The sequence below is a fragment of the Priapulus caudatus genome, unplaced genomic scaffold, assembly GCF_000485595.1.
Source record: "Priapulus caudatus unplaced genomic scaffold, Priapulus_caudatus-5.0.1 Scaffold197, whole genome shotgun sequence".
NCBI classification, from domain to species: domain Eukaryota; kingdom Metazoa; phylum Priapulida; class Priapulimorpha; order Priapulimorphida; family Priapulidae; genus Priapulus; species Priapulus caudatus.
The window spans coordinates 254,373-282,159 of record NW_014577258.1 but is presented as its reverse complement, the minus strand read 5'-3'; the positions used below and the strand labels follow the sequence as shown (position 1 = coordinate 282,159).

At 43.9% G+C, this 27,787-nt stretch overlaps 1 protein-coding gene across 1 annotated transcript; it reads right to left on the bottom strand.

Annotated features, from left to right (window-relative positions):
• Positions 1–1,513: 1,513 nt before the first annotated feature.
• LOC106807163 lies at positions 1,514–27,787 on the bottom strand. The gene is made up of 6 exons (XM_014809430.1): positions 27,410–27,787; positions 12,478–12,635; positions 8,281–8,705; positions 5,321–5,379; positions 3,126–3,373; positions 1,514–2,328 (listed from the first exon to the last, which is right to left on the bottom strand). The coding sequence occupies exons 2-6, from the start codon at positions 12,604–12,606 to the stop codon at positions 2,239–2,241; spliced, it is 951 nt and encodes a 316-aa protein (XP_014664916.1). The 5' UTR covers positions 12,607–12,635; positions 27,410–27,787; the 3' UTR covers positions 1,514–2,238.

The following is a 27,787-nucleotide window of genomic DNA, read 5'->3' as shown; positions in this document are numbered from 1 at the left end:
CGTCGCGTAGCAACTGTGGCGTGAGTTAGCAACAATTGTATTTTATTCGCGTAAGCATTTTCGCGTGTGATCGTGAACAAAGGCTGATCGAACAAGGATAGGGAAAATAAATGCCAGAAAATATTATTTAAGCGTAGCGCACGCGGCATGTCGGAAACCGTCCTAGAAGAAGTAGATAGCGAAGATTTTGAGCGAAAGCAAATACAAGAATGCATTTACAACCTAATTCCTGTTCCTGCTTTAAAACTTGGCGCATTGTATGCTTATTTTGCAGACAAGAACGAAGCCGATCGTATTGATTTCGATAATTTAGCAGAGAGTAGGCTAGCCGATACGTATCTGCATTTATACAGGTACAACTAAACTCTGGTATATGCGCGATGACGCCTCAGTGCGAAATGAATATAATTGGCCAGCGTAAACACATAAGCATTAAATTATATTATTACTATTATAAACAAGCAGCTTTCCTCGTTAGAAACGATTATCTAGGCACCTGGAATGTACTCATTAAATATTAAAATAACAAAATGGTAAATGTCATTTTAACGTTTTGTGTAAATTTTAAAACAATGTTTTCGGTAGATATAAATTATTAATTTGTTAAGGAATTAGAACGTATTTAGCTCATAACTGGGATGTTTCACAAGCATTAAATTAAGCAGCACTAAAATTAATAGAACTTAAAACCGTGCAGGATCGTGAAAGCAGCGCTGGAGTCATGGGATGATGTACAGAACACTGAAGGCGCGCCGGGATGCGATAGCGACCTGATAGAAGCTTCTTCCAATGAAAAGCTGATTCCAGAATTACAATGCCTGGTAATAACATTAGAGCACCTTCTCCGACCATGGCAGCGGCGCATACGCACAGGCCGGACACGTCGACACAGCAGTTAGGACGGGGAGATACACTGAATAACGAAGACTAAGATTATAATATTTCAGTAACCACAAGTTTGTATAATCTTGATTTTTACTTCCATCGCTCTGTCGTCTTGATTACACGGGCGGCACTAATGCCAAGCTATCTGTATAAAGTGTCGTAATTTAAAATGACAATCATAAAACAGCAAAACCATTATTTTTCGCGCTTGAATATTTGACTTGGGAAATCGTGATTGAAAGGAAATATACATACGACCAAATATGACGGAAGGCTAAAATTAGCTGCAAATTATTGTAATAAATAGCTGGTGTATTGCTAAACTACTGTTTAATCTGCTCTATTGTTTCGCATGAATACAAATCTATAATGATTCGAGAATGGCCTAATCTATAATCAAACTAAATTATATATTTACACATTACTCTTGTTAATGATAAAAATAACGATATGTTGATAATATGATGAATCACTGATTACAAAAATCAGCACACGCAATCTCCCCCCTTCTCTCTCTCTCTCTCTCTCTCCCTCCCTCTCACTCATTCGATCTCTCTCTCTCTCTCTCTCTCTCTCTCTCTTCGCTCGCTCTCTCTTTCTCTCTTTCTCTCTCTCGCTTCACCTCTCTCTCTCTCTTACTCTACGATATACCGATATACGAGCGCGCATGCACATGCACGCAGAATCTATATTATACGTACGTGTACAATGGGCCAACTATAGAAGTAAGGTTACACATTTACTGAAAGACGCTGAGATTGCTGGTTGCTACAACCATCGATCTGTACAAAACTGTAGTTTACTATTGACAATCATCTATTATTCTTCATGCAGAGGAAGCACGAACGACACTGGCGCAGTTACCTGATAGCTTTGCCTTTCATTTAATTGTCACAGCAGTTTGGCTCAACCGCAGAATGATATCGTTGCTCTCACATTACAGCATGAATCGTACGTGAGCTACGACATGCCTTTATCGGACGAATCGTATGAACTAAACATACCGTCTAGGAATTAAGTTGAGAAATCTTCCGTTAATTACCATGTAACGTTTGAAACGTAATAGATGTACCTAATAAATGATTAATTATCCTGTGCGAGTGGCCAGAGCAAGACTAGAATACAATAGGTATGACTAGGCACGTTGTATTATGTATGAATCGCTCAGTATAGCAGCAGGGGAGTAAATATTACAAATGATGCGACAGAATCAAGGTCTTGTGTTTCACGCACATCACGTGATTTCCCTGAAGTCCGAACGAAGCTGTCTGCACGAACTAATATGAAGCAAATGCAATGACGATTAACATAGCATGGATGTATGTCTACTCAAATTTGTCTTGACGTTGGTCTTCATACGAAATTCAGCATGTTCAAAACCTCGGCAGCCGTCGGTCGCTCGCAAGGATCCGGATTCGTACACTTTCGGATGACGTCACGCAGCTAAAAAAATTGAGAATATATCAGATATTGGAGATACAACAGGCAATAATTTCAAATGAATTAAGTATATCAGCATTTAAAGATAAGGGTAAGATTTTATCAGCTGCAGCCTGCTAATGGCTAGTCAATGGGTTTTATAATGCATCATAGTACTGATATGTCACACGTAATAAAATACAGCATGCGTGGAGCACAAAATTACGTGCAACCATTGCTTTAGTTGCAGCGACATTATGAAATGTGTTGTTAGCACTGTCATTGGCTTCACACATGTTGCTGATGGTGCAGCTGGAATTTTTGAATCAGCGATGGTGTGGGTTTAAGGTGGAAATGGAGTTTCGGGTTGGGAAGGTGGAGTGGCGTGGTCGAATAAGTCCCCTAATTAGCATAATTATGATCTGCGTTTATAGGCAAGAGGGGAAATCGTGATTTTTAGCTGGTCGGACTCATATGAAATTACACTGAATAAATTGTTTTACAGTCTAGGGCCTTTGCAACGCATTAGTAAATATCTGTTTACTTTAATCAACACGACATTTTCTGCACAGTAAATTTAATCTCAACGCTGCTCGCACTCGGCAATAATACCAATGCGGACCGTGATTGCAGAGCGCAGTTTACCTAATAAAGCCCGGCGCACACGTGAGTAATTTTACCCAAGTAAAATAATGCATGCGTCAAAATACTCGACGAAAATCCACCGCACACGTGAGCGTATTATTTTGACGGAAAGTGTTATGTTCGCAGTGTGAAATATATAATCTATCAAGAGCTATGCATAGGCCTATCTAGCGTACTATTTCGAGCTGGCGCTCCTCATGAGTCAGACCGTCGGGCAGCTCGAGCAGGCTGCTCGCAGAGCCGGCACGTATCGTGTCCTTCTCCGTGTCGACGTGCAGCAAACCCTGCACGCCCGAATCAGGCGTCGTACGGTCGGCTGTCGCACGGGCGCCGTCGTTGTGCAGTGTAACCATCGCCGATGTCGTCGGCGGGGTGGCCGTCGACGACACCGATTCTTCGGTAAATACGGGATTCTCCATTTTACCTAGATAATGATTTTTCACGTGTCACTGTAATACTGTATATATACTTGTTATAAATATACGAAGCAATCGCGGTTAACGGCACGTTGGCTTACGAGAGTGCATTCACAGCCGTCACCCCCGTTCACCGCACAGCACGAGATGTCGCGAATCTGGCACGAAAACACGGTGTTTGTCGAGGTTCGGAGCAAATCGAATCAGCGGACAGGTGTACACACCAACCATAATTGTCGCCTGCTGATTACAGAGACTACGGTCGATGTATAACCTGCATGGGGAAAATGTTAAAGGCAAGCACAGGTACGGCTGCACCGATTGTTAGCCTCGTATGCACGCAGAAACGCGCATGCGTGGTACGGGGGTCGAGTGTCGTTTTACGAAAATCGAACTATAAAATCCATGTCGATCGCTTTGCTATATTTGATGGAAAGCGAGATCCGCTACGTCAGAATCTATCAACGTGCTCAAAGAATTCATCAGCAGAATGGAGATAACGGAATAACTCATGGCATTTAAGTCGATATTCTAAATGTGTGCTGCGTTTATAATTAATCATAGCTCCAGTACGAAACGCAACTTTATGAATATTTTTGGCATGGAATGAGATCAATACCCAATGACTCGTGAAAGTGTATTAATGTATTCATTTTTTTTTAAATATTCCTTCAATGCAAATGATACGGTTTTGCTAAATACTTTAATGGGAGTTTTTGTTTTATAGAATTTTACAGCGTCAACTATAACACGACCCTTAATTTCGCTTGAAGCGCTCTGCAAACCCCATAATGCTGCGTTTACTCTATCGATTTTTGTCAGCAAATCGTCCGAGTCGTGCAAAATAGAACACGTTCTATTTCTCCAATTCGGCGACTTGACTCCGACTCCGACTCCAACACAATCGAATATCAGCCGATTAGTTGGAATGCACTGCTTAACACTGCTTAACACTGCTTAACACTGCATTATCGCTCCATAAATTTTTGTCACTGACCGGCTGGTTCATCGTCGGTGTTATTAATTGATATTGTGGGCATAAACGTACGCGAGGAGGTGATTCGACAGTGAACTGGTCACATTGCTAATAAACGTATTTTTTGTTTTTACATTCTATAACTTCAACCACATAAGGATGATCATGATCACATCGGTTATAGATAGGCTGTCGCATGTGCGACAATGCCGCTTTAAAGTTGATAAATTGAGCGAAGCAAACGATAATTGTCTCGTTTGAAAATTCCGAACACTCTGTTTGATTAAACCTTGCTAACATGCATCACGTGGCAATGTGCCCGCGGGGATGCCACGACCTATGTTCGTGTCCAACACGCACACGTGGCACATGAGCGACGCTCACTCTCAATCCCAGACGAACAATCAATCCACCGACCGACCACAAAGCATCGCCCGTGGGCACCCGACTTTACAGATTTGTCTCCGTCCTTAATTTCCTTACGGTCCATGGTAGTTACGCTCGTCTTAATCGAGACCACATCATGGCGGACAAAATTGCGTCGCAAACTTATGCGCTTTACGCTAATGTGGACACATTGCGGTGAAAGTGCCAAACAATACATATTATAATAACGGCGTGGACACCGGATTAGCGGGTTTTCCGCCATATTCCACAATCTATAGTTCGCAGTGATTTCCCTTCTCTCCCCGAAAGGATGATACGATACAGAATGATAGATTCTATGTGACCGCGACCGCGAGAAGCCATAGAAATCCTGTGCAAATAAATCGCGCGTTATATAAAATTAGCCGCAAATGCACTGAATTCTTGCGTGAGTTATGATCTCTATACTAATAGAATACTGCAGCTGTGTGATTTAAATAAATAAACATACAACAACACCAACCACATATATATAATTTTATAGAACAACAACCACGCTCTTCGCTTGTCGTGAATATTGCTAATAAGCATACGTGAAAGTAGATGCGCATACCTGAACTCAGAAGGTGCGTGGTCTCCTCTGCAACGATGCTACTCCGATCTCCAGCATCCCTACAAACATCATGTCAACAGTGCTCAGATATACGACGCACACATAGACAACGCTGTCTACAAAAACACGCACAGATACGGACAAGCGCAGCTGTCCCCTTTTGTGCTACTGTTCCCATGCATCGTGCAACTGGGAGCAACCGCAATAAAACCTCATGACATTGTGCCGATGTTTACGTAATAATAGACCAATTATGCGTGAGCGATATACGTGTGTGTGCGTGCGTTTATGCATGCGTGTGCGCGTGCGTGAGTGGGCGCGTGCGTGCGGGTGTGTATCCGTTATTGTTATTATTCGAGGCGGGGGTTCGGTTAAAGTCCCACCACGACATTGTCTATCGCCTATACTCTGCACTACACGGCTCACTGTCCAATGCATTGCCACATAGCCAACTGCCGTACAGTAACGCACACGCCAACACACAGTTTCAATACGTATGACTACAAACCTGTTCAATTCCACGTAGCTGTCTGCGCCCCGCGCGTCATGCGGTGTATTGCTCGCATGCATGACTCCTAACGCGAACTAGTGCAATTGCGGCAATTTTATCCACATTACCGTGAGAAAATACGACAGAGGCGTGACCCATCGGTGCATCGCGCTATCGTTAGATTAATTATAGGCATAACGTTGTTTCACGTGCGTACACGCACGTAAACAACAGCCATATAATTTTCGCGAAACGAAATATTATTCTAGCGCGATATATGAATGGAAACGCTTGCGCTTGATCATCACGCGCTGCTGTATGTATATTATTATACATTATAGCACCCAGACAACAAAAATGCGTCGCGTCATGGCGCCATTGTTTGACATCTCGCAACTCTTGCATTTTTAAAGCACATATGTCGATATCTATTCGTACATCGCATGTACCTGTGCCTAGTGCAGGTGCAGTGTATTGTGGGTGACAGAATAAAAAAGCACTGCATGGGAACATTAGAGCGAAATCGATGATACGAAATGACTAAATGAAGTCAATTTATCCTTTTCGTCGACAGTGAGCCTTGGTCTATAAAGGCAGTGGCAGATTTGGGGGGGGGGGTAGATTGGGTGGCTAGCCAAGTCCCTGTGTTGGACTAAGAATATTTTTACACATATACCAATTAATTATTGCGAAGTATAATATTCGCGCGGCTGTACAAAAAGGCACCTGATGCATGGGTTAAATTATGTAATTGAGTAGCAAACCAGGTTACAACCCTTTTGCAGCTTTTTCACAATTCCAAGAAAGAGTTTTGCTGTCGCCCTCATCCCAGCGGTGGTCACACACACCCCCTACATATTCAATAATGAATGCCCCCACCCTGTACATCAATCAATCATTTTCAAAATTTTCGGGGGGAGGACCCCCATGCCCCCCGCCTGTTTCTCACCACCCTCATTGAAATCCTGGCTCCCCCACTGAAAGGATATGCTTTATGAGGTTGTGGGGTTACCTCGTGCTACCCTCGTAGCTTCCCTCGTGCGCTCGTACTCACGCACGTGTTCACGCATTAGTGAACAGCAGCATAGCTTAATTTAGCGCAGATATTTAATCCACGTGATTACACTGGCAACATTTCATGCGAGAGAACGGCAGAGGCATTTGCGAGCGTACGCGTATTCTATACCACTGTATGCCGAGGATCACACATTATTCAGCATTATTATGAAAAGGAAACACACACGCGCGCGCGTGCCTCGACTCGCACACATGTGTGCGCGCACAGTCCCACACACGCACGCACACACACACACATACGCGCGCGCACACACACACACACACGCGCGCACGCACACACGCACACACACACGCGCGCGCGCACACACACACACACTCGCACACATGCACGCACACAAATACACACATACAAAGACACGTACGCGCACACACACGCACGCGAACACACTCACACACACACGCACGCACGCATACACACATACACACGCACACGCACGCACGCACGGACGCACGCACACACACAAACACGCACACAAGCCATACACGCATTTACGCACACGCACGCAAGCGCGTATAGACCAAATAAACGCATTCACTAACATATACACGCGCGCGCCTATACACTAGAAACACGTAGACCCATTAAAGGCATTCGCACGCACGCACGCGCACACGTACCCCCAATACACACATGCCCATACGATCGCACGGGTGGGTGGGCGCACGGCCGCACGCACGCACGCACGCACTCACACGAGCGCGCCTGCGCACACAATCAACGCTGCAACTTTCATCGCTGTATGTAGCTGTTCCCGCTTCCCCATCCGGCAGCGGCAGATCAAGGCAGCCGTCAACATCTTCCGCGATCGTTTTTTTACAGTGACACGACTAAACAAACTTCCGAGTTGAGTGGATGAATGGTAAAATTGCGCCAAAGCATGTCTGCCCGCCGTGTTTTTGGAAACGTTTTCTCGCGCACGTACTACTACTACTGACATAATACCAAGAGTACATACTAGGAGACTCCTCTTAGGAAATCTCCTATTATGTACTCTTGATAACCTGATAATACCGAACTGTTTGTATCGATTAGGTAACAAAAAAATCTCATTGCCAGCGCGCACATGTCGCCCCGTCTGTCTGCCCTTTCTCCGAGTACATTTCGCGTTTGTGGCCGCCTCACTAGGTCTCTTTGCGCTTGTATCTGTCTGTCGCTTGGCTAGTCTGCAAGTCTTACCCTTTGTCTACCCGTATGTGCGCCAGTCATCCGTCACTCTGTCTGACTGAGTCTAATCATATCAACTTTTCTACTTGTCTCCCTTTCTTGAATCCCTCTCTATCTCCACACCTCTCTCGATCTATTTCCCCCTCGTTGCCCTATGTAATTCTAAATATGGCTGAAAATGGTCTAAATGTTTAACGATAAATGAGAAATGTTCTCTAAAATATCTACCCATGCATTTTCTCTAATGACGAGCAACTGGTGTTCTCCGTCGATTCATCCGTTATGCTCGCAAAAGCCACGTGCTTCCATTGCCTCGGCCACCTGTTTTTTGTCGCAGCAGATGACGTAATGTGTTCGTGGCCATCACGCCTAACTTCCTTAGCGGTGGGTGGCGACGCTTGCCGCGCACTGTCGTTAATCCGGTTCGACGAACTGCTGTGACTGATTTGCGTCACCGGCTGCGCTGGGTGAGTGTAAGACAGCGCCGGACAACTGTCGGACGGCGGAAACCTGGAGTGTGCAACACCTCCGTATCCATATCTGCCGTTCCGGATCGATATCAGGTCTGGTTCCTCGCAAGCTGACGCAGTTTTGACGTTGCTTTCAAAGGGGTACAAGGGCGGATCATCAGCGGAACATAGTCGTGCTTTCCCCTGTAACGACATACAGTTGTATAAATCGACGTTAATAACGACGACAGTGTAAATAGGAGCTTAATTAATAATTAAAATTAAAATTACCAATAGAAATTGCTACTATATGCATATGTGCGAGCATGAGTGAGTATGGGAGTGGTGTATGCCTACAGGGGCCTTCAATTATATTCCCGTACGCATGTTGACCGAATACCTCTCACTAGAGGCTTACCACACGAGTGCTCAGGATACATTTGACTGGATATTGTATTTGCCTATTGCTAAAATGTTTCCTATGAACCAATCAATGCATTAAAAAATACAAGTTCTTAAAGCGTCTATGACACTAATTGTCATATAACCTTTCAGTTCGTGTGTTTATTTATGCCCGAACATCTTCGCATCCCTATGCTTTGCACAGACAATTCAATAATGGTAAAAGCAATATGCCGGTTGCGCGCGCCATCTGGCAGCAGAAAGCGTGCGTGTTTTCAGTGATTACGTGGACACCGATTACGGAGACTACGCGGCAGCGCTCCTAAAGGTATTAAACTCCTAAATCTGCCAAGCCACGCTGAGACAGGTGAAATAATGAGATCTTTGGCGGATGTGTTCAAAGGATACGGTTTTATCTCTTTGACGAAACAGACTGTACGAGATTTCTTGTTATTATCGGAAACTGGACTTTTTGTTCTATTTGCTGGGGTGATGGCTCTTCCCGTGAGCATTCGTGTGGCGACCCAATAATGCATACACGAAACATTTCAACAAACATACTTTTCAGTGTAAAAAAAACATAAATAATCGCTTTCACTAAAACAGAATATTATTTAATTCAACAAAATATATGTTGTGCCTTGCAAGGTAACGTTATCGATGGCATTGAAAAGTGAATCTGGCTGGTTTATTGGATAGAAATATTTTTTTAGCTTAGTGGCCGCCAATGGCAAATAAATGCCCATCGTGATAAAACCTGAAGTCATAGGCAACGGCATATATATCAAGAGTACATAATAGGAGATAATCTCCTATTATGTACTATTGATATATATCTATATATAGATATGCGTGCTGTCTAAGTTTAGCATGGTGTATAAAAAGTATCCTTGCGTATGCTACAGAAAGCACCTAATATAAATGATTGCGGTTAATAAAATAATGGCATAGAATAGCTGGTAATTGCGCTTTTTGTAGGTTATAAAAGAAATGTGAGAATGTCACAGATAAAGTTGATAATTATAACCACTTAATATTGGTTTCATCTTGGCAAATTTAAAATCAACGTTATAAACAGGGAAATGTTTTACCTTCTAAACTTGAGAAAAATATCTGCATTAATAAAATAAAGCCGAGAAACATACATCAATATAAAAAAGCAAATATTCATAATGTCGAATTGAGAAATGACTATAAAATATCAAGGGACTCAGCAATACAAATAGAATCTGTTAGAATCTATAGAATCTATAGAATCAGGGATACAAATAGAATCTGACGTTGACATGCCATTATTATAACCATTCATTGTCTTTGCAAACAATGGAGGCGAACTGTCACCAAATTAAATCGTGTTTACCAGTCACAGTGATAAAAGAAACATAAACGGGTGTCATGTTTATTAAAACAACATTATTCAGGTAGAAAATATTTATTTTATACCGCAGTATAAAAACATGCGCAATATTTGTTACTACTACATCTGCTATGCAGCTCTGCCACCAGTGCTCCTACTATTGCTACTACAGCTACTACTACTACTGCTACCGGTATTGCTACGGCTAATACTAGGGCTACTACTATACAACATTACTACTACTGCTGCTGCTGCGACTGCTGCTGTTTGCGGTTTTGGAGCAGAAGATAACTCCGAGTTCTAGTGTATGTACATAGTGACGGAAACCTCTAGACAGCTGGCAATGGTGTTTGCCGAGCGCTATCAAACTGCAAGACAAATTTGCGGCGAAGAGAAAAACTTACTCATTAAAATGTAGCTGTCAGAAGTTAAACAAGCTAAAAATATAATAACTAATTCGAGGGCGGGTTGGTTCATGATAAGGCCGCGGCCACGGAGCTGGGGGAAAGCCGCCATGTGACTCGTGACCACTAGTCTCGCCGGCTGTAGTATTACGGTATTTGTCACGTCGCGTTCCCCTGCCGGCTAAACGGAGGAACAGCAGCCGGTATATTTAAGCTGTTGCCAGCATTCGTGGCAGCAATAGTTAGGCTGGCACATGTGGCTGAGGATGGCATGAATTTCATGATAAGCGGATATACTTACTGGGAATTTTGAATCATTTAAAAAAAATGTTGGTCTCTACTCGGTTGTTAAAACGTCTGTCAAAAAATTGCAAAACACAGATGAGGCGCATGCCTATTTAGCTTTAATAATGCCTTGCATCCAGTAATTGTCCTAATAGCTATCTTCTTCTTCTTTGATTTTAAATCCTAATTATAGAATTCTGTTGAGAATAATTATAATAGTGATCTCGTCCCATATAGGCTGATCAATTGGACTATAGATGGCGCCACCTGAGCCTTCACCAATGTAAGCTGGTTCTACACGAACACGCAATAGAACTTAATAACTAGAGCTTGATTTGTGAAAGCAGAGTTAACGACATTAACCAGAGAGTATGTGCGAGAGACAGGGATTATTGACATATACTAAACAGAGAGTTTAGGGAGAAACGAAGAATATGAGAACATAGAAGAGGGGGAGAGCTAGGTTGTATAAAGAGGGACATAGAAAAGAGGAAAGGGGAAAGGGGGAGAAATGAGGAGGCTAAATACCAAATACGCAAACTAGTGGGAAATAATAGGAGGAGGGAGTGACTGATCATGACAGACTGTTTGTATGTACGTGCGAGCGGGCCTGTGAGTATGTGCGCATGCTAGAAAACACGCTGAAAAACTCCGTGAGGCTAATGTCAATATTTTCGTTGTATTACGGCAGCTTGCACAAACGCGCGGCTAGTTTTTGCGAGCTTTTCATCGTGTTCGGTTTTAGATCTGTTATCCACTCTGTTTGTTAAAACGTCACTCGGTCTTTTGAGGGTTTCAGCCCATTTTTCGGAAAGACGGAAGCCATGATTTCCGCCCGTAGACTTTCAATGACTCCAGCGCGTTCATGAGGCTTGACGCAACGGAAGTGCCAACAAAGAAGCCCTGTTGTAACAGTATCTAGCAATCGCAAAGCATTATCGCATAAAATGAGTGGCTAAATTAGGTGTTAATTAAGTTCATAGGTTGAATAATGGCTAAGGCTCAGGTACTACTTGAACGTAGGGGACATTGCCGCCAACTATACTCCTATAATTTTTTTAATAGCTGAAATAAAAAACTGGAATGATACCATGAAATCAAGACTTGATGAAATTAAACATAGCCGCTAAATTACGATGAAACAGCCCAGGATTAGCGAGCGTCCCTGGAATCGGAATAAGTTCTAAGCATATCTTACTCACAAAACTATGTAGCAGGAAATCTGTTGCATAAGAACCAGATAGAGACAGACCGATATTTAACGTATTTTACGTTTAATTAGAATGTGACTTTTACGATTATGGGGCTATTTGGGTAGTATATGACCTATAACAGCTATATAACCATGCGATTAATACAATTGATTAGAAGCCAGATTACTACTGGGTTATTACGGGTTCACGGTACTGACAAAAAATGTCTGATGGGGTCGTGGGGCCAAAAAGGTTAAGAACGACTGCTTTACCACGTATCGCTCGACAGTGCAGCTATGACGACACGCGGAGGGCTAGCGCGCACGTATACGTACCCTATGTTGCTCGGGATCAGCCGTGCTCCGCTGCCACATGGGGTGGTCGGCATCCTCCATCGTACGCGTCGTCACGCGAGCGGGCCGACTGTCGTCAACACTCACAAGTATCTGCTTGAACGCCTTCATCGCGGACGGCAGCAGCGGCGGCGGCTCTCCTGCGAGCAAGCACGTGGTTATAGCGTGTGTGAACAACTCACATACATGGCAAACGTCGTCTCCCGTGATTAATGACTACGTACATGGCGTCGTTTCGTAATTTCCCTCATCGGCGTGGGCGCAACTGTTATGTAACACTGTGAATTCGGCGCATTAAATGCAGCTGGAATTCTTACGTCGTCAAAACCGTGCATCGTGCACGCGTCGGTCCGTTCCTGATATGCTCTACGTTGACGTATGGCATTACATAGTTGTTATCGATGCACTCACTATGGGGCGGTCAGAAGCGCACTTTGTACTCGTTCTACTCGTTCGTGCTCCGCACGTTCACGAAAGACCTGCATCGGAAGGCGACAGCTCGGAGCAACGACGCATCATCGCATACGGCCGGGATGCTCAAAGAATCAGCGAAATTACAAGCCAAGTAATGCGTGAAGACATGCATGGTAGTGGCTGCTGCCGTCCCGCGTATCGCGTATAGGTTCCACGGGGTCCCTACATCTCGCGTGCTGCGCAATCATTGATTTTTTGGCGGTGCTTTGAGTTATTGTGGTTCAGCTCGCGTTCTTTGCCTTCGTGGCCTCGTTTACGCATTGTCGCAGGCCAGGGGGAGAGGCGACTATCATGCAGTATAGTCCGAATGCATCGAGCATGCTGTTGTTGTGGATGCGCACGCGCGCATGTGTGGGTCACTTTCACATTATTATATGTAGTCTGTTTCATTACATTACTATTAGCACAATGTCGCTAGGGTTTTCATTTTCATGGCTAAAGTTCCAGTCGCATTAGTGAGGTGCTAGCAACGAAGAGGTACTGTATGTACTTTCATAATTATACGCGGGCTTGCAGGCGTATGTGTAATACGTGTTTACACGCGTACGTGTGCATATATATTATGGTCTAATCGACCTTGACCGTATGTGGATTGGCTGAACCGTTGTGAAACGAGTCGCTTGCATACGGAGTAATTATTTATAATATTATCTTATTATTAATAATATCAGAAATAAATTAACATTCTCAATACTCGTAGAGTCGTAGTCACTACTGCTTCTGAAAATATCACACATATGCAAAATTGAATTGCGCGCTAGGTCATCCTGCTTGCGCAGAGAGCAGCGGAGAGCATGCTCTCATGGCCGACCGATTCATCAGCAATTCAATGCTCGCGCAAATGTCAGCTTGCTGGTAATGAGTTCGTATAGTTGTGATAGCGCGTACATGGTTATCGTCGTAATTGCACGATTCAGTTCAGTGGGCGCCGGTGGGGATGGACGTTGGTTGTATAGTGTGTGGTAGCATGTGGGAGCGTGGGTGATGTTGGGTGGATTCACAGAAATACATAGGTATCGTCATGAGGATGGCTAGTATATTATTACCATGGGTAGATTTCTCATCTAGGTGGGTGATTAGGCAGGGGGTGTAGGTGGATTCGTTATAGGTGAGTGGGTGTGGGTAGGGAAGTGTAGATGGATATTCATTATAAGCAGCGGAGTATAGGTAGGGAAGTGTATGTGGATTTCTTTTAGGTGGGGTAGTAGGTAGGAAGATATTGCTGTATTCCTTCGAGGTGGAGGTGTGTAGGTATGGAAGTGTAGGTGAATTACTTCTAGGTGGTGTGTGTGTGTGTGTGTGTGTGTGTGTGTGTGTGTGTGTGTGTGTGTGTGTGTGTGTGTGTGTGTGTGTGTGTGTGTGTGTGTGTGCGTGTGTGTGTGTGTGTGTGTGTGTTGTTGCTGTGTGTCGTGTGTGCGCCGCGCGCGCCGTTTGCTGATGTGTAGCTGATGTGTGTGTGGGTGTGTCGTGGGTGTATGGTGTATGTGTGTGTGTGTGTGTGTGTGTGTGTGTGTGTGTGTGTGTGCGTGTGTGTTTGTGCGTGAGGGAGTGTATGGGCGCGTACCTCAGCGAGCGATAGGTGCGTGGGTACATCTAATGTACTAATGAGCAAACAATAGGCTTAAACAATGAGATCCCTGAGATGAAGCCTTGACGTAGGTAAGTATCAGATAAAGCCAGGTAGTCTCTCCACAACACAAATATAACGCATTAAGAAACGGCAGTCAGCAAGAACCGACAACATACCACATCAGAAATTCACGCACACAGGCACGCACGCACGCACGCACACAGACACGCACGCACGCACGTACATTAGCCCACATGCACAATTCTACGCGGAATACTATGGAAGGGGATGTGTCAAAATTCAAACGTTCAATTGATCGATTGATTGTTCAATTGAACAGTCAATTTAATCATTCAAACTTTCAATTGATCGATTGATTGTTTAAATGAACAGTCAATTTAATCATTCAAACGTTCAATTGATCGATGATTGTTCAATTGAACAGTCGTTTAATCATTCAAACGTCAATTGAGCCAATTAAATAACGAATTGCAAAATTGAATGCGCGCGAATTGACGATTTGACAATTGACGAATTGACAAATCAAAGGCACGTATAGGCGTATTGAATCATGGAATGGAGCAATGCCGAGGCTCGTCCTATCGAGCAATTGCCGAGGCTCGTCAATCGAGCACTTGCCGAGGGTCGTCTATCGCCAATCAACGTATACCTACTGCACATGCGCACAGAGGCATGACGGAAGGGCGGTACGCGCGGTACGTTCGCTAACCGGACGCAAATCGCCGGCGTTTCCCAGCTAAGTGCGTGTACGTGCGTGTACGTGCGTGTACCCGCGTGCACGTGCGTGTACCCGCGTGTACCCGCGTGTATCTGCGTGTACGTGCGTGTACCCGCGTGTACGTGCGTGTATCTCCGTGTACCCGCGTGTACGTGCGTGTATCTGCGTGTACCCGCGTGTACCTGCGTGTACGTGCGTGTACCCGCGTGTACGTGCGTGTACCCGCGTGTACGTGCGTGTACCCGCGTGTACGTGCGTGTACGTGCGTGTACCCGCGTGTACGTGCGTGTATCTTCGTGTACCCGCGTGTACGTGCGTGTACCCGCGTGCACGTGCGTTCACGTGCGTGTACCCGCGTGTACGTGTGTACGTACGTGTACCCGCGTGTACGTGCGTGTATCTGCGTGTACGTGCGTGTACCCGCGTGTACGTGCATGTACCTGCGTGTACGTGCGTGTACCCGCGTGCACGTGCGTGTACGTGCGTGCACCCGAGTGCACGTGCGTGTACCCGATTGTACGTGCGTGTATCTGCGTGTACGTGCGTGTACCGTGTGTACGTGCGTGTATCTCCGTGTACCCGCGTGTACGTGCGTGTATCTGCGTGTACGTGCGTGTACCTGCGTGTACGTGCGTGTACCCAAGTGTACGTGCGTGTACACGCGTGTACGTGCGTGTACCCGCGTGTACGTGCGTGTACGTGCGTGTACCGTGTCACGCGTGTACGTGCGTGTACCCGCGTGTACGTGCGTGTACGTGCGTGTACCTGCGTGTACGTGCGTGTACCCGCGTGTACGGGCGTGTATCTCCGTGTACCCGCGTGCACGTGCGTGTACCCGCGTGTACGTGCGTGTACGTGCGTGTACCCGCGTGTACGTGCGTGCATCTGTGTGTACGTGCGTGTACCCGCGTGTACGTGCGTGTACGTGCGTGTACGTGCACATGTGATTCATGTGTTCTCACGCGCTATGCATACGCCTGATATAGGGACCCTAGCCTGCTCCACTCCACGTGATTCACACGGGAAAGAATCTACGTACGTGGTTCGCGCGTATATCTGCTGATAACATTACTGGCAGATCTCCCCTGCCGCTGTTGCATGTATTTCTACACCTCCTCCAACGTAATTCCTCTTCCCCACCCGCGTAGAGCCCTCGTGTGGCACGAGTAGCGCTCGCCTTTTGCCATTATCGATTTAGGGAAACTGATCCGTGCGAAAAGGCCGCGACCTGTTCCGCCAACGTGGAATCTACTACACGGCTGGATGACCGATGATGACACACTACTAGTGAACGAAGAGAGTTTTTTTGCACTGGTTAGGATCGAGTTCGACTAGCAAGATGTAAATATTCGAGCAATAATACATATCGGCCGACGAGCGTCGGATCTCGGGCGCTGGGTGGTGACCTTGATCCTGACAGTCAACATCATGTGTCTGTGACCGTAAATCCGCAAAAGCGCGGTTGCGGAAAGTGAAGCCTCCCAGACAGCCATGGCTAAACTGTCTGCGATTTAGATCGGTTAACCGTATAACAGCGGCATGCAGATCAACACCCAATGAGCAACACAAAGCTTCTGGTTGCCCTTCGGCGCTAAAAAGATGCCGCATAAAAGAAATTCTTTTGTCACCTATCGATTATACAGTTCCATTATTACACAGCGCAGAAATGTCCTCCGGCCGTATAGTGCTGCCGTATCCGGCGCGCTTGAAAGATTCAATGCTGGCTATAATATGTGTAGCCAAACAGAGCTAACTGTGTGTGTGCGCGCGTTTACCATATAACATGGCCGTATCTGCTTATCTGGTTATGAGGGCTACATAACCTAGCATGCAGAGAGGTGGCGCACGAGTACGTTGAAACGAGCTGAGCTGAATTTTCGCCGTAGAGTCGATTAGAGCTTCGAGCTAACGCAACTGATGTTGATTACGTTCACTTTGCCCTCGACGATACGATCCTTATTAGGAATCAGAATCGATATTTAAAACTTGTTAAATACGAAACGCGTAACGGTAGCCGCAGATTTCTTTCTGTGCGTGCAAGAACTAATAATCAACACCGATAGCATAAAGGTCATTCAAGTTCATTAATCAAATTAGAAAACTATATTTTTTAATGTGTTGTTTGACACGTGGTCCGTCTCAAGAAAAGCATTTACGCCGGCTCTGTCTCCGTATGAAGGCAGGACAACAGGCTATATTAGACGACATACCAAAGGAAATCCACCCACACTCGTCATACGGTTATAACACGCATTGCTTCAGAATTTTCATGCCTTTGGCACCTGAATTGCGAATGTGGACAAATTCAGTTCTATCTACAAAGTTTCGTTGTTATTTAGTTTTGATACCAGCCGTTAGTATTCGTCTATAACTAAACTTTCTTCCTTACGTCCGAGGATACACTCTCTTCCTCTCCGACAATCCTGAAAAACGAACGCCAAATACCGACGATGGATCTATGATACAATTTAATACGTTCACTCTGACTTATCACACGTTCTCTAATTAAAACAAGGGCCGCGTATATAAACAGTATTATTTTACAGCTAGGCGTTTTGTGTTTCTAACGATCGCACTCATACTGAATTTCATAATCAAAGGCCGCGCGATAGTTAAACAACCCCTGCTGAAATGCGCCTGACATCGTAAAGAACGAAACTACTATTAAATTTCGTCGTATAAACCTAAAATCGTATATTGCAGTCTAGTAAATCACATCCAGCATGATTCTTCATGTGCGTAACCTAGCTATAGTACTAGAGCTATGCGTAACCCTACTAAAAACATCTCACGCATCGCATAAATTCGCTTGTCAGGATTTACTGGGCGCACGTTAATGCGAATAGTATTAGATAAGGCAAGCGCTAATTTAGGCAAAGGATGTCGCGCTGTAACGATAACGATAATGTTCGTAATTAAACATTAATGTACGTGAACGTATTCGGCAATACGTGCATTGTTTAATCACTTTCTGCATTAATTGGCATAAATGGTTTCTTTGCTTCCATTTTCATGTTTAATGCTGGCTTCTCGTGGCACACAGAGTCTCGGCAACCGTGTTGCGGTGATTTCTGTAACAAGTTTGACACGGCAAAGCTACGTGATAAGGTTGTTAGCCTTACCCGCCGCTCTAAGCAATCAAAATAGGATAAAAAATAATGCCTTGCGCAAGAAACATGCAGCAACCGAGGCAAAAGTATTACCCGATCCCCAGAGCCCCCTAAATCCTATGTTCTGAGGGCTCCACTCCATGCTAGTCTCATTTTCTCTAGTGAGCACAATTCTATATGTTCTAGATGACGCGTTCAATTTCTAATGCAGCATGCCCCAGTCTACACGCACAAAGACGCGAACAAACATGTCAATGTGTCATTCATGACAAAATCCCCATTCCATTTGAAGAAGTTATTCTAGACAGAGTATTATGTTGCAATTTCAAATATGTGATGTAATCGTAATACACACAAATTGAGGCTGCATTTTAATGCACTTTCAGATCCAGCTCAGATTAAACGCCAAGTCAAGCTTGCTCGATCCACTGCAGAACAAACTAATTAAAGAGCCCCAGCTATGTAATGGAAGTGAAATACAAATACTATGAGTTATTTGAATTACAGTCTTTGAAACAGAGAACGTAGTTTAGTAGTGTTCCTTACAGTATAGTACAGTATAAACCTCGAACGCATGTAAGAAGCTATATACACTATACAAGTTCCCGTTATACACCTACTACTGTACAACTATTATACAATAATACCCCCGCATTACGACAACGGGAATACGTAAATTCGTTTTAATACTTGATTTTTAATTTAATACTTCGCGTACTAATACTTATTTTGTATATCATGGTCACTCGTTATACGATACGAAAATAAGCTCTTACGCAATCTTTCAAATGAATGAGTGAGGGTTTTCTATTCAAAATGGCGTGTTCAATCACCGTAAATAAAATTTCTATTATAAGCCAAGCATTTTCAGTGAGATACTTTCACGTGCTCACTTTTCTGTGGTTTCTGTTTTATTAATACTTCTTAGACATGGGCCACTCATTCTTCGAGCTACCAACTAAAGTAACGTATATAAACAATTGTTTTTTGAAGTTTTTGCTGCCGAGTACGACACTTGTCCTTTAAGAAATATGCAGCCAGCTGCCAAAACGTCGGACGAGTCATCATTGATAGGCTCCTACGCGTAATGTACATCTATCGCATTATACAGTTTAATCTACGTGGATTTACTGACGTGTTTCTGCAATCAGTTCCCCGCGTCCAGTATACCTCAGGTACATGATTGCTCATTCCAAAGACAATTGTAATGAAGTAGTTTCGCTCATATATACGTGTACTCTCGTGTGTGAGGCTCGTGCCCGTATAGTGTCTGCCCAGGTTCTGCTATGGCGCGCGGGCACCCTTGTGAGGTACCCTGAGGTTTAGCACAAATAATAGACAGACACGAAAGTATAACGTACAACCAAATGTCTATTTAAATCTTACACAATCTTACAGAGACCAGTTATTAGTTACATACGTAATGCAATATCTCAAAAGAGTTTACACACGCAAATACAAGTACCAGTCTTATACGTTTAAGACGCATACTGTACACGAATACGGTAAGATCTAAACTACGAAACATATACAAGAAAACATGCCAGACATGCACTGACCAAGCGCTGTCCAACCATACTCACAGATCGAGAGACCGGGTGGTTCTCCCCTCTCTATCCCAAAACCCTCTGTATTTATTCTCTTTTTCTATATCAATTAGCCTCCTATGTGACGTGCGTATGGCTGTAGCCACGCCCGGTGACCGTACCGGCCACCGAGCACTCTCGCTATTTTCCACAGATAGGGAGATTGATGTTTTGTCTTACCGGGCAGCCTACGTGCCTGAGCGTACCCGTACTGCCGAGTAATGGCTTTCTTACGATGTCAATCTGTGTGCCAGCCTATCTTGCATTTTGCTAATCTGCATTCTTAAGTAGGCCGTTTGCTTTCCTTGCTGTCGTCACTAGGACGCGCGTGGTTTACATTCTTAATTATTTCTTTATAACGAATTTCGCTTTACTACATTACTCCCCTACTCATGAAAAGTTAAGAGCTATGTTTTATAGCAAAGAACTTAAAGGTTATATTGTACGTTGTTATTTATTTTATGCCCTTTTTTGTGTGAAAAATAGTGTGTTAATCCTTGCTTCCAAAAACTTAAATAGGCCTAACTATTCCTTATTTAATCCGTCGTCTTTAGTTGTCCGTGGGAGTAACTCCGTGGCTCCGTCGGTGCCTCTCCGGGGCTTCTCCGTGGGGCTTCTCCGTAGGGCTTCTCCGTGGGGCTTCTCCGTGTTAGTGGTCTGGTCTCAACTGTCTGATGTTGGGTGGTTAGGGCCGCGCTCGGACGATGTATCGTCTGAGTTCCTCACTCCATAACATCAAGACGTCGTATCTGCGTCGATGCCAGGACTCCATGTGGTCGTAGTAGGCAGTCCAGGTGTACGCTGGGTCCGGGCGGCCGAAGCCGAAGTAGCAGGGTGGGGGTCGCTCTTGGGGTTGCGTGTAGGTGTAGGGGGAATATAGTAGGAGATATATTCGTGAGTGGGAATGTGGGTGTCCGGTTGGGTCCGTCTGAGGGGGAAGGGGAGGTAGGGGTATAGTTTGGGGTGGGAATCTGGGTTTGTGGTGAGGAACGTGTGGGGGGAGGGGTGAAGGAGGTGGTGGGTGGAAGGGTAGATGTGCTGGAACGTGGCATCGGGGCGACAGCAAGAACTCTTGTTGGTCGAATTTCCGCCATGAGTGCTAGGCGATGGCGCCATTTTCGATCGGCCGCTTCGATGCTGTCGACGTTGAAACCTCGGGGTTCGGGGCTCCTGATGGTTGCGCTCGTGTCCGTGGTGGTGGTGGTGGTGTCCGTTGTGGTGGTGTCCGTTGTTGGCGTTGTCATGGTGATTCGTTGTCGTCTGAATCGGCTGATTGGCGGTGTAGAATATCTGGTGTGGTAGTGACTTGGTGGAAGAGTAGAGAAGGATTAGACATCGTGAACGTTATAATGCAACGCACAATGTGAGTTACCGAGTTACCGGATAATCGTAACGTAGCTCATGGTGTTTTCCCAAGGTTAGAAACGTTTGAGTATGGTCGCATTGTTGTAGTCTGTATCCACGGTGTTAGCAGAAGTAGTGACGAGACAGAAATGCTGTGAACACTTATCAACATGCGATTATTCACTGTTTGTGGATATCATAATCAACAAACCAAACGAAATAAACAAAGTTGAAGGTGTTATAAGACGCCTTCGTACAAGTTATACATGTATTAAAAATCCCGTTATTACGTAGTTGCAAAAAGAAAATTAATGTAAAGAAATATAGATTGAAAAAAAAAACATAGATAAAACGCAATTTCAATGAAACCAAAAAGGTAAGCCTGCGATAAACGTGCAAAGTCGTAATCAATACATAATGGTACGTTTTAAAAGTACACACAAGTGAAATCATAAAAAGTTAAACATGCATTGGGAGGTCAAAAACTAAAAAGAATTAGGTGGTAAACAACAAACAAAAACACGTGCCGTTACTGACGCCTGTGCACTTCTATGCCTGAAAATACTAAATCAGTTAGAATCTGCGCCTGATCATACAACATAATTTGCTCACGATATGCAATGTATGGGGGGAGGGTTAGTGGTTGGGTTGCCTGGTTATATGGTTAAAGCATAATCAGTTAAATCCCTTATATAATATCTCTGCGTGTTCTATCTAGCACTCTCGCTGTAGTACTGTATTACGGCTGGAAAGAATAAAACATAATAATAATAAAAATAAACGAAGACTAAAATAACGAAGTGCTATTATCTCTCAGTGTTTGATTAGTGTTTTGCGCTTGTTGCAGGGCTTCAGCAGCTTCGTAGGTGATCCTCCTACCAAGGCACTTGGCTGACCAACGCAAATGAAGTCCCGTTTATCTAACCTGTTGTTAATCAGAGGGAGTCGACTAGGCGGCTCTCAAGTATCGTCATAACAGAATATGCGTGCATAAATGTACGTTGCATAATGAAACAGGTAGACGGTAAGGGGTGGTTGTTTTTTGGGCCCTAGGGGGGTACAAATCGCAGTGACATGAGCACTGTAAATGTGAGTGGCATTTTATTATTTGTTCTTCAACCTGGTTGACCTTTTCTCAAACCCTGTATATAGGAAAAAATATAGCCACATAGGTGCCCTCAAACCCGTAGCTGGTATATGCCAACGTTTATTAGTGAATGGCGTGATAGTTTCGCTGCGCTGGTGATAGTACAAGCCTGGGGCAATTCGACGGCTCTCTGACCTCGTTAACCGTTAATGACTTTCGCTAGCGTCTCACCTTTACTTTCGTAAATCGTTGTGGACAATTTGCAGCAATTCTAGGTTCTCTCTGTTCGTCATGGCTCTGCAACACCCAACCTCGCCTTTCTACGGCAAGTAAATGCGTAACTAATCTTACCTTCTGCGGTATTCTTAATTACCCTGAGTGATACCACTGTACGTATCTAGATATGAATTGGCATTGTACGACGCAGTTGAGAAACTCACAAGGCGGGCGATAGTGCTGGTGGGGTGGGTGGGTGAAGAAAGTATCATAAAACATACGGATTAAAAACTGTCATTTCCAGTTTAATTACGACAACTGAAAACACTAAAAACTAGCCTTGTATCTCCTTTACAAGGTGGTACATAAACACTGTCGAAAAATGAAATCTCAGTTTCATCGTCTGACAATAAAGGTAAAGTAATGTTAATAGCCCTAGGGTATATTCATGGTAAAGGGTTTATATAATAATCAACAGATCATGCGCAGATTCACCAATCAGCAATCACAGGCATAAACGTGCACTTACGGTTTCATGTTCATTTCTTACGGCAGTGATACGTGGCTTTCGTCTCTGCGCTCACACGCGACGAATGTAGATGTATACACTCTACGTGGTAGATGTATACGGACATAGATCTCGGATTGTATACCGACATACCGAGTATACATAAAAACAACAGTCATATTAGAAAACGAATACATATATGACAAACAACAACACTAATTAAAATGACGTCTATTAGAAACAAACCTCCCTTAGAGGAAAACGTATTTGATGTACTGTACGTACGTTAGAACGTTTGTTAAAGGTAGGAATATAACAAATATTCTTTTAATCTATATTAGACATACATTAAACACATATATCATACACAAACGTTTCTGTCTATTAAATGTTACTTTACCAAGCTTCTGTTAGCACGGCACCAGTTGTAATGAAGTAGTTTCGCTCATATACGTGTACTCTCGTGTGTGAGGCTCGTGACCGTATAGTGTCTGCCCAGGTTCTGCTATGGCGCGGGCACCCTTGTGAGGTACCCCGAGGTTTAGCGCAAATAATAGACAGACACGAAACTATAACGTACAACCAAATGTCTATTTAATTCTTACACAATCTTACAGAGACCAGTTATTAGTTACATACGTAATGCAATATCTCAAAAGAGTTTACACACGCAAATACAAGTACCAGTCTTATACGTTTAGACGCATACTGTACACGAATACGGTAAGATCTAAACTACGAAACATATACAAGACTAGAGCACTCGGAGAGCACCTCCGCCAAGGCAGCTGAATTCTCTCAATGTGGAATTTTTTATTAATTAGTTAATTAATTAAGTGGAAAAATTAATTAATTAATTAATTAATTAATTGGATCCGGATTAGTGCGAGCGTGCAGGTGGGGGAGGACTGTGGTAGCCCCTTAGCCTGTGGTTGCGTGTTTGTAAGTCTACAGCCAGCGCACCTAGCGGAAGTGAACTGAAACGTGCATGTTAACAAACCCACAAACCCACAAACCAACACTCAAACACACGCCGGTGAAAACATAACCCCCGCCAAGCCCCCGGCGGAGGTAAAAACATGCCAGACATGCGCTGACCAAGCGCTGTCTAACCATACTCACAGATCGAGAGACCGGGTGGTTCTCCCCTTTCTATCCCAAAGCCCTCTGTATTTATTCTCTTTTTCTATATCAATTAGCCTCCTATGTGACGTGCGTATGGCTGTAGCCACGCCCGTTGACCGTACCGGCCACCGAGCGCTCTCGCTATTTTCCACAGATAGGGAGATTGATGTTTTGTCTTACAGGGCGGCCTACGTGCCTGAGCGTACCCGTACTGCCGAGAAATGACTTTCTTACGATGTCAATCTGTGTGCCAGCCTACCTTGTATTTTGCTAATCTGCATTCTTAAGTAGGCCGTTTGCTTTCCTTGCTGCCGTCACTAGGACGCGCGTGGTTTACACGTGATATTTATTTACACGTGGTATTTCTTTATAACGAATTCCGCTTCACTACACAATTCATTCATAATAACCTCAGGCTGCTACAAGAAGCAGTGCAAAATCAGCAACTCGTCGGAATAAATTATAATCTTAAGATTTTCTGTAGGAACGCATCTTCAATTATATAACGGCAGTCAATAATAAAATGTGATTAATATTACGGATTTTCGCGTCACAGACGTCTCTGGAATATATACATATATGTATATATGTATATATGTATGTATATGTATATATATATATTATATATATATATATATATATATATATATACAAGCGTCGAGCACGGATAAACGGTAGGAAAATATTTATACTGAGACGACAGCACAAAGAACGTTCGCACCATTATGCCTTTACTGCATTCAAGTGCTCTTTGCTTTCTATCATTGATTTTGCCGCGTGAAACGAAGCAATTTATTCTGGAAATGGCTTCTACGCGTTTGTAGTTAAACCTACTACGCGTTCAATCTTGGCAGGAAGGGAACTAAGTAGACGCACATTGTGCGTTTTACCGCAGGGGCTTTCGTCTCTTTTCATCTCCACTGAGACAAACCTCGAGGATGGTTGCGTTAAGACGTGGCGCGTCATAACAAATAGGCCTACAGTCGTTCGTCGCGCTGAGTGTGTCTGCACGTGTGGCCATGATTCTATACATACGCACGGCTTGAAGTTGAATCGCCGTAAGACTGGTAGGTAAAAAAGCTGGACAACATAGGACCTAATAAAGAGTACCGTGTACGGGTATGTGCAGATTTGCACACGATTTCGATTCCACAAATTTAATGATATATATATATATATATATAATGACATAATATACATGACATAGAGTGCTGATATCGAATTTCCTCATTTTCCCTGCAGTGTTTCTGGCGACATGTTTTTCTATTTATTTAGCTATGGATAGACAAGATGTGAGAGTTTCTATCTATTGCGTAGGCATTTCCTATAGCATGTCCGAATTCTTTGCGTTCACATAGAGCTATAAACACTAAACGCGCACTCACTGCAGGAAATCGCATGAAAGATTCTATCTTGCACTGGAATTTACTTCCTGGAGAACATCTGCAGACATATGGCGCACTTCGTTAGCTGTAAGCGGGTGCGGTATGCAAAATTTAAAACTAACAAAGAAAGTGCGTCTAAATTCGACCGACTGTTTGTGTGCTAAAGGGAGGTTGTGCGTTGCATCGAGTGTCTCGAGTCTCCGTCGCATTGACGTCGAATAAGAACACCGCCGTCAATCGTTTTTTGTAAAATGCTAAAATAAGATCATATAATAGAAAACATGTTCATTCATTTATTCGCAACGAAAACACTGTTGCGAATATCATCCGACCTCAAAGACCTTCGTAATATATATATATTGACCTTCGATGCATTCTGAAAATTGCCCCCACGCCCATATGAAAAAAAAACGATCACATGAACTACGTATGTGTTAGCTTGCACCTTAGGGCAAAGATTCGTACACAAATGATAGTCAACACTAAATTGCATGCCGATTGTCTACTGTGATATGTCTGTCACTTATAATAATTGCATGTAAAAGTTTTCACATGCCAAGTCTGTGCTCAAGCAGCGACACGGTTTTGGATTAACAATAGAAATAATATACTAGTTAGACTATATCTCTATATATTTCTATAGGATTGATCGAAATCATTTCCGAGTTGAGTATATATATACTTTACGTGAGATTTCTCATGTAGTGAGACAGCGTCTGCACAGAAAGCAATTAAGTTATTTCTCAAAAGTATATTCTTTCATCGCTTGGATATAATAACAACCAACCATCAACAAATCTGGTACGTATTCGCGGTGCTGTAGAGCAGAACGATATAGCACGCGATGATAAAAGCTTTCATGTAGAAATTAACGATCAGTGACAGGATTTAATATTTGATGGCATTTACAGAACTCGTTACGATCATTCAAGTGTAGCTCACCCTAAATAAGTTATTTACAAATAAAAAATACGACTGCAATCAGGGGGTAAATAATGTCATTATTTACTCCTGCTGCAATGCATAAAAATAAAACTAACAATCTACAAATTGTTTGTTCCCCTCTCATGATTAAATTATCATGCAACAAGTGACAATGTATGTACGGGTTTATCTAGATAATGTACGATGGCAAAAATAGTTTTTTCGATCTCAACGCCGAGTTTTGTTGTGGCTATAGTGGGCTCGCAAAAACGTAGCCGTATTTTATCTTGTCTCTCGCGAAACCATAAGAGTGTAATAAACGCATGCATGCTAGCCTTTTTCACATCATGCCTGCCGGAGTCTCCGTAAAGTTCCAGTTCCGTTAAATCTCAGCGGCTCCAGTTACTACGCTCAAATAAATGAATGTACAGTCGTGTAACTTATTAATATTAGTACTTACGCCTGCGTCGGCGAACCTTTTCTTCAGAACAGGTTATCCAACAAGGATTACTGCCGCTACGGTGCGTCTGCCGCCAACACGGGCACAGTCTTCAATAACTTTCAAATACTTTCAAATACTTGGCAATCAGCCTCTCTTCTTTCCTCTCTCTCTCTCTCTCTCTGCGCGCATCTTTCTGTCTGTCTGTCTGACTGTCCGTCCGTCCGTCCGTCCGTGTTCGTGCCTGACCTTGTGCTTGTCTGTTATGTCTGTTTCCCCTCCCCCCTCTCTCTCTCTCCTCTCTCTCTCTCTCCTCTACTCTCTCTCTCTCTCTCTCTCTCTCTCCCCCTTACCAGCTCCTTTTCTCCGAGTATGTGCTCAGTTCTGTAACAACAGAAACTATATACCTAATGGACGGAAGGCTGGATGTTTCTGCTGCGTCACTCCGTCGTACAGCTGTGTGCTCTCCTTGCCGATTTATATGAGCTGATATTCATCATCTGACAGCTAGTTCCTTCATGCTGAACAGCTCCTGTATTTGTTGTAACATACCACACACGTTGTGCGAGCGCGTGCCCTCCTCATCATAAGAACTCAGTATGGATCACGGCACACACATAATTCGACGAGACATTTCCCAACTCATATTTTACCATCTCTTTACACGTATCGCTTACGCGTGCGATGTAATGCCACTTCTGCTGAAGCACAGCGACTGAATGATTTTAAATACGATATCCGTGAGTGCGCGGGCAGTTGCGCGGTGTCAGGGGGGCTCGCGATGC

Excerpts from the sequence above, each read along its gene's own strand:
- LOC106807163 (XM_014809430.1), bottom strand. The coding sequence starts at position 12,606 with ATGAAGGCGTTCAAGCAGATACTTGTGAGTGTTGACGACAGTCGGCCC. Across the intron at positions 5,380-8,280 it reads TCATTAGAGAAAATGCATGG|GGATGCTGGAGATCGGAGTA; the intron begins GTAGATATTTTA and ends TGATGTTTGTAG. Across the intron at positions 2,329-3,125 it reads AGGAGCGCCAGCTCGAAATA|CTGCGTGACGTCATCCGAAA; the intron begins GTACGCTAGATA and ends CAATTTTTTTAG.